The sequence below is a fragment of the Pteropus vampyrus genome, unplaced genomic scaffold (genome assembly GCF_000151845.1).
Source record: "Pteropus vampyrus isolate Shadow unplaced genomic scaffold, Pvam_2.0 Scaffold56, whole genome shotgun sequence".
Classification (NCBI taxonomy): domain Eukaryota; kingdom Metazoa; phylum Chordata; class Mammalia; order Chiroptera; family Pteropodidae; genus Pteropus; species Pteropus vampyrus.
In genome coordinates this window covers 7588912-7595117 of record NW_011888837.1, presented here as the reverse complement: position 1 = coordinate 7595117, position 6206 = coordinate 7588912, and the positions used below count along the sequence as shown (strand labels likewise).

General features: G+C 50.3%; 1 protein-coding gene across 1 annotated transcript in view; it reads right to left on the bottom strand.

Moving 5' to 3' along the window:
* FGF5 (fibroblast growth factor 5) overlaps positions 1-1089 on the bottom strand; it is a 23278-nt gene extending 22189 nt beyond the window's left edge. The window contains exon 1 of the mRNA XM_011360590.2: positions 513-1089. Within this exon, the coding sequence (XP_011358892.1) occupies positions 513-870 (358 nt within the window). The 5' untranslated portion in view covers positions 871-1089. The remainder of the gene's footprint in view (positions 1-512) is intronic.
* Between the last annotated feature and the right edge of the window lie 5117 nt (positions 1090-6206).

Sequence of the window (6206 nt, the reverse complement as noted above, 5' to 3'; positions counted from 1 at the left end):
TACGTAACATATCTATAAAATTCGGGGGCTTATGGTGGCAGTTTGGGGGTATGTGAAATTTGATTCTTCTAATAAAAATAACTTCAGTTATGGTCAGAAAAAAAAGAGATGCATTTTGATGCCTAATGAACAATGCTAGCCTAATAATCAGAAGCAGAAAGTAAACAGAAACTAAATGAGGAGAAAGAGATTTTTGTTTTTTCTCCAGACACAGATTGGAGACTCCTCTTTGGGACCAGGGCAAACTGAAAACACGCTGCCTGTCTGTGCACCCGCCTCCGGGTAGCCTACACTTCAGGGATCGCCATTCTTCGTACCCACGAGAGGGGTGCGTGTGCGCGCGCCATGTAGACGCATCTCCACCCAACTCGCTCGACTGTTTCTAGGGCCAGCTGGGTCCCAGTAGCCAGGGCTTCGGAAGGTGCGCCGGTGGCCCAAGGAATAACCGGTTGTCCCTCCCCCGTCTCCTGCCGCCGCTTAGGACGGGTTTTGCAGGAGAGCTAGCAACTTACTTAACATACTGGCTTCGTGGGAGCCATTGACTTTGCCATCTGGGTAGATCTGCAGATGGAAACCGATGCCCACTCTGCAGTAGAGGCTGCCGGTCCGGCGCCCCGAGGGGGTCCACTGGAAACTGCTCTGCTCCAAGCCGCTTCCTTGGCTGCCCAGAGAAGCCGAGGGAGAGGAGGAAGCAGAGGAAGAAGAGGAAGACGTCGTGGTACTGCTGCTTCGGCGGCTGCTGGCGCCTCCCGGGTTTCTATCAGTGGCAGAGGGTCCGGATTGCCCTTTGGGGGCGAGGCGCTTCTCCCCGTGAGCCCAGGCGCTGAGGATCAGGTGGCTGAGAAAGAGGAGGAGGAAGGACAGGCTCATTCTTCCAGCCGCGGGGGTCCTAAGTGCATCTTGTAGGGCTGGTTCTGGGCTCTATAGCCCCCGTGCGGCTGCGTGCCTCTGGCGCTGCCCACCTTGCCGCACCGGGTGGACATAGCCTCGGGGAAGAGAGAGGGAGAGGGGGAGAGAGAGAGAGGCCACTGGAACGGATCTCGGCGCTGGCACTGGGATATTTATAACGCCAGTGATCTCACTGCTCTGTGCACGCCTGCGAAGCTTCCCCTCACCCGCTGCTTTGTGTACTATCTGGCCGGTGCGGGGAGGGAGCCCGGCGGTCCCCGGGGCGGGGGTGTGCAGGAGGGAGGGGATGGGAGAGAGAGAGGGGGAGGAGAAGCCGGGCGGAGAGGAGCTGCACCCCGACTCCGGGCGCGCGCATACCAGGATCACGCACCCCAGCCGTTCTCAAAAGCCACACGGCCACCCTCCGACTACAGCCAACGCCGCGCGGAATTCAGCTACGCGAGAGCAGCTGAGTCCTCCAGGGGCAGCGACGAAAATGGGGCGGTGAGGAGGGGCTGTTTAAAACGTGGAAGTGAGTTCTCGTTCTCTCAGCCTCTGCCATACACACGCCTGCGTCCCAGCAAAGCGCTCTTGCCTACTCGGGACTCAATGTCTAGGTTCCCTTCCCTGTGCCCAGCAGAACCCGCTTTCACAACCTAGGCCCTGGGGAATCCCTAGGGAATTGCATCCCACCAGAGATCCCACCGCTTCAAGTGCTACAGAGGGGAACCTAGCGAGGATTCGCAGCCCAACTTGGGAAGGCTTTGGTGTGTCCGGGTTGGGAAAGAAGGCTTTTTTTTTTGTTGTGGTGGTGGTGGTGGTGGTGGTGGTGGTGGTGGCTGTTACTGATTTATTAAAGAGCTAAGGAATGAGTTTATTCAGCGTTTAGAGAGCCACCCTGAGCAATTATGCCACGACTAGAGCTGCTTTCCTGTCGGAAACTCTTGGTCACGCTAAACATTATGCCGAATTTTTTTTTTTTTTTTTTTTTACTTCTGGGAAGCTCTCGGTCTGTGTCCCGGAGAGTGAGCGCACACATTCAGAGCCAGGCAAGAGGGGCAGGGACTGGGCACCCGCGCATGTGACTGACTGTCCAGTTGTCTTCTCTCGCCCCAGGATCCCCTTGGCAGGAAGGATTAGCTAACAGCTCGCTTCAGCTTACTCAGAGCTGCCATTGACTGAAGGGGCCGACCTCAATGAATGATTAATGATGCGCGTGCTGAATTTCAGGAAACCTGAGAACTGAGAATTTCCATGTATGCAATGCCCCTACTGTCATCTGAGAAATATACCTGATTCGCATTCTTGGAATATTTCTGTCCGAAACATATTTGAAGCTTTAAACTGCACTCTGATACATTATTCATTGGTCATTTTAATGAAAAGGCTGTGATTTTGACCGATAAGGTCAATTAGCAGTACAAGCCAAGGTTGGTGCTAAGATACGGCCTTATCCATTATTGAGTACCCACTTAAGGATTCCTGTCTTCATAATGAAAAGCATATAAAAAGCATGTAGGTTTTTCAGGATTGGAAATCTTCCATGGCTAGATTACATAACATCTAAGCAGCTGTAAAACAGAAAGACATCTGGACAACTTAGTGAAGCCACCCTGAGGAAAAAAGGACACATCACACATAGATGTGCATAGTCTAAGCACAATATCCCTAACACACTATCTCAGGGGCTGTTCTGGGCTGAATACCCTTTCTCTTCTCAGTGTTCTAGGCTCAAGCTCTATGCTTCTGACTTGCATAGAGAGTAGGCAGACTCTTACAGGCAATCCTGAAAGTAAGCACACAATGAATACAGACACTTGGTTCCTCAGAAGGTCCACTTGACCTCTTTCCAGGGTGAATAATTGTGAGATGCTGAGCCTGGGCACTGCACTTTCTGCAAGTGATACCCTTGGGTCCGTGACAAAGCTGTCAGGGTTTTAAGGCCCAATGGTGCTGCTAGATGCCATCAGTAAGTTCTCCTGCATGTCATACAGTCTATCACCCATGCCTCACATGACAAAGAATTTCCAGGACAAATACAATTATTTGTTTCTCTGCCTCTTCTTTCCTAGGAGCCTACTGAAAGAGCAGGAGAATGGATCCTGCCCCAGACTCACTATTGCCTCCTCCCCAAATCTGGGAGACGGGAGACCACTCTGGGGGAGCTTCTGGAGCTGATTAGGCCTCTCGTCATTTCTTCTTTGTTTCAGCTTCCCAAGACTCACCCCCACTGAAATAACCTTTCTTATATCCCTCTGATCCCCTGCAAGATTCTACTTGGGGGTTAAACTTCTGTCTAGGACCCAGGAAGGCCAAGACACCTGCTTGGGCTTTAGTCCATCTCAGCCTGGAGGGTGGCAAAGTGCACTCTGACCTCCTCTGGGGTCTGATGGTGAAACTTTAAGAAGAGCTCAGCGTTTACTAAGAGGAAAGAAGTGACTAGTTCTTGTGGGCGGTGATTGAATTTGGCGAACGAGACCCCAGGTTTCTTCTCAACTCTAGGGGACCAAAAAATGAAAATTAAAAAGTGCGCTCTTAGAACCGAATTGGCATGGTGTGCGTAAGCGGGTAGAGTGGGCGCCATTAAACTTTAAAAATCTATAACAAGAGAGTTGAACATGTATTTGGATCATTTTTTTAAAAAAAAATCTACGAAAGCTGAACAGTGAAAGTAGACAACACTGCGCTGTTCTGCGCTGAGCCTCCAAGCCCCCTCCCTTTGTAGCTCCGCAGCGACGGGAACAGGTCGCCCGAGCTTCTCGGCTGCGCCCTCCCTGGCGGGCGCGGTGCCTAAGCCGCCGCGCAGCGGTTCTCCTCTCAGCCTGTGCTCACTCCAAATCTGCGGTCGGAGAAATTCTCATTTCACGTCTCGGCTACTCCGAGCATTGTAGCCAGTCGAGTAAACTCCACACAACAATGCAAGCCTGTACCACTTTTCCTCTGGTTATTTTCCGGTCATCAAAAGTCCCCTGCCGGTTACATTCCCGCGGTCCAGTCACAAGCCGCGAAGCCTCGTCAAGGTCGTCAGGTGGACGCGAGCCCACGGCCAGTGCTGTTTTTAATTCTCACGCCCTGGAATCAAGATAGGGGAGAAACTGTACGCTCCTGGCTACCTGCAGAGAGAAAGCGAACCGCCCTCGAAGAGTAGTTTTCAATCATCACCACCCCACAGGGGACCGAAAATCTAACAGGTTTGTGGGTCCCACCAGTCGCCCAGGCTCCAGGCTCCTAGTGCGCCTGCGTCAGATCCAAGGGGCGGTGGGGGAGTAACCTCTCGGACTCACTTTCCGCAGCTCCTTAACCTGCTAGGTCACACATGCTCTGCAGCCCCGCTACAGCAGGCTCACCTTTCCCACCCCAGCATCAGAGCCTTCTTTCTCGGTCTCTCCTAGCTGTTTGGGAATTCAGGTGGTGAGTTTCGCTTACTTCTGTAACTATAGCTATGATCCAGTCACTAGCCACAGGAATCAATTCAAAGCCTGTATCCTCGGTCTGGCACCCAAAAGCCTAAGGAGAGACAGGTCAGTTCTTCAGCTTCTCTTCACTGGAGGGACAAGCTCACTGTTTACAAACTTCCTTTGGTTGTACACAGAGCCCAGAGCTCCCTGAGATCAGTGTTACCCAGGCAAGGCCATGAGCACCTGGTCTATGGTGCCCATCTGCTGGGACTGAAGGAAGGACAAGAGGTAGGTAGCGGAATAGGGTGAGCAAACCTGGGCAGTGCATGCCAGTGTCATAGGAGGCTCTTCTGCCCTGGAACCATGTTGCCGCTGTACCAGCGGACTTCACACAGGAATTAGTTCCAGAGCCTCTGTGGCTCCACATCTTCCCTCCTGGAGGTGCCCATACTCTGTGAGGTTTGCCTCCTCTGAGGTTTGCTACGGTGGAAGGCAAAGATAGATTTTTCTCTGATTGATCCAAGAAGACAAAAGCCCAGAGGTTTTCAGAGTGTTTTCCTAAGTGAGCTGCTTGGCTCTGGCCCTAAAAGGCTTTGTGGTCCTCCCTCTCTATTTCTGCCACTCTTCCACACAGAGGCTGCATCCAGATAAAAGGACCACTTTTTGTTAACCAGGTCCCTGGTGACTCCACAGTCTTCTAGCTCCACACATTTTTTAATGGAGGGACAGTCGTATTGTGAGAGGAATCAGGATTTGACCCTATCTGGGCCTTCAGTCCATGTTCTTGCCAGGACCCTCTATTTCCTCCAGGCCTGGCTTCTCACCAGGCAAGTTGGCAGCAACTACACAACAAATAGCTTGTGGTTAAAGGAGCATTGAGCAGCCTGAGAGGGTAGGAAGGGCTGACTGTGAGAAGGAAGCAAAAACTAAGAGTGTACATGCAGGGTGATGATGGTGTGATTAGAAATTCTGTAGGTCCTGAGGTTAGATCTCTTCCTCTTCCTCCAGGGTCTATTACTTCCCTCTGAGGAGGCATTTGTTTTAAGATGACCATACGCAGCTGGTCTTCTCTATATCTGTGGAGTCAGAAAGCAAAACAACTTTTGCTAGTAAAGAGATTTTTTGTGATTTGAATTGACTCAGTGAAATCAGTTACTTTTCCTAAAAAAAAAAAAAAAAAAGTGTCTTAAAGCTCAGCTATAAAGGTGCTTTCCAACTAATCAGTGACTTTTTGTTTCTGCTTCTGGTACATCCATGCACTGAGTCCCAAAGCACTACAGGCCTCCAGTTATCTCAGGGCACAATATCCAATTTCAGGGAAATGACTGCTCTTAAACTACTAGAAGCCCCCTTCCCTGTGTATAGCCAGCTGTAGAAGATAGAGGAGGCAGTTCTTGGTGATTATTTTTAATAATCATGTACCATCCCTTTCCCCAAACAGAGCGCACTCTACCCTTTGTAATGGGTTTTGTTTCTGGCACATCTATGTCTAATAATGTCTAGAGAGGGCATTCTGAGTATATCTGGAGAGGTGCGGTACTTCCAATCTTAATATCCTATAAGAAGGGATATCAGAGACTTTTTTTATCTATTAGAGAAAAAGAGGGTGAATTAGAATTGCTGCTATTGAAATAGCTCTAGCAATCTGGATGTTTGGTTTGTATCAGAAGGACAGGCGGTAAGCAAATGGCCACTCATTCGAGAAAAATGAGGGTGGGGGATAGAAAGAAAGGAACCACAGTGTCTTCTTCTGAGGCATCCTTCTTGTGCCAAATGAGACAGGAGACGAGAACAGAAGTGAGACCGAACTTGGTACCAGTGATAAACAGATAGGAAGCTGCTGAAACACAGGGTGCCTGAGCTATTCATTCACCAACCCAGTCAAAGACCATTTGTTCAGAAAGTAATTTGATCAAAGCT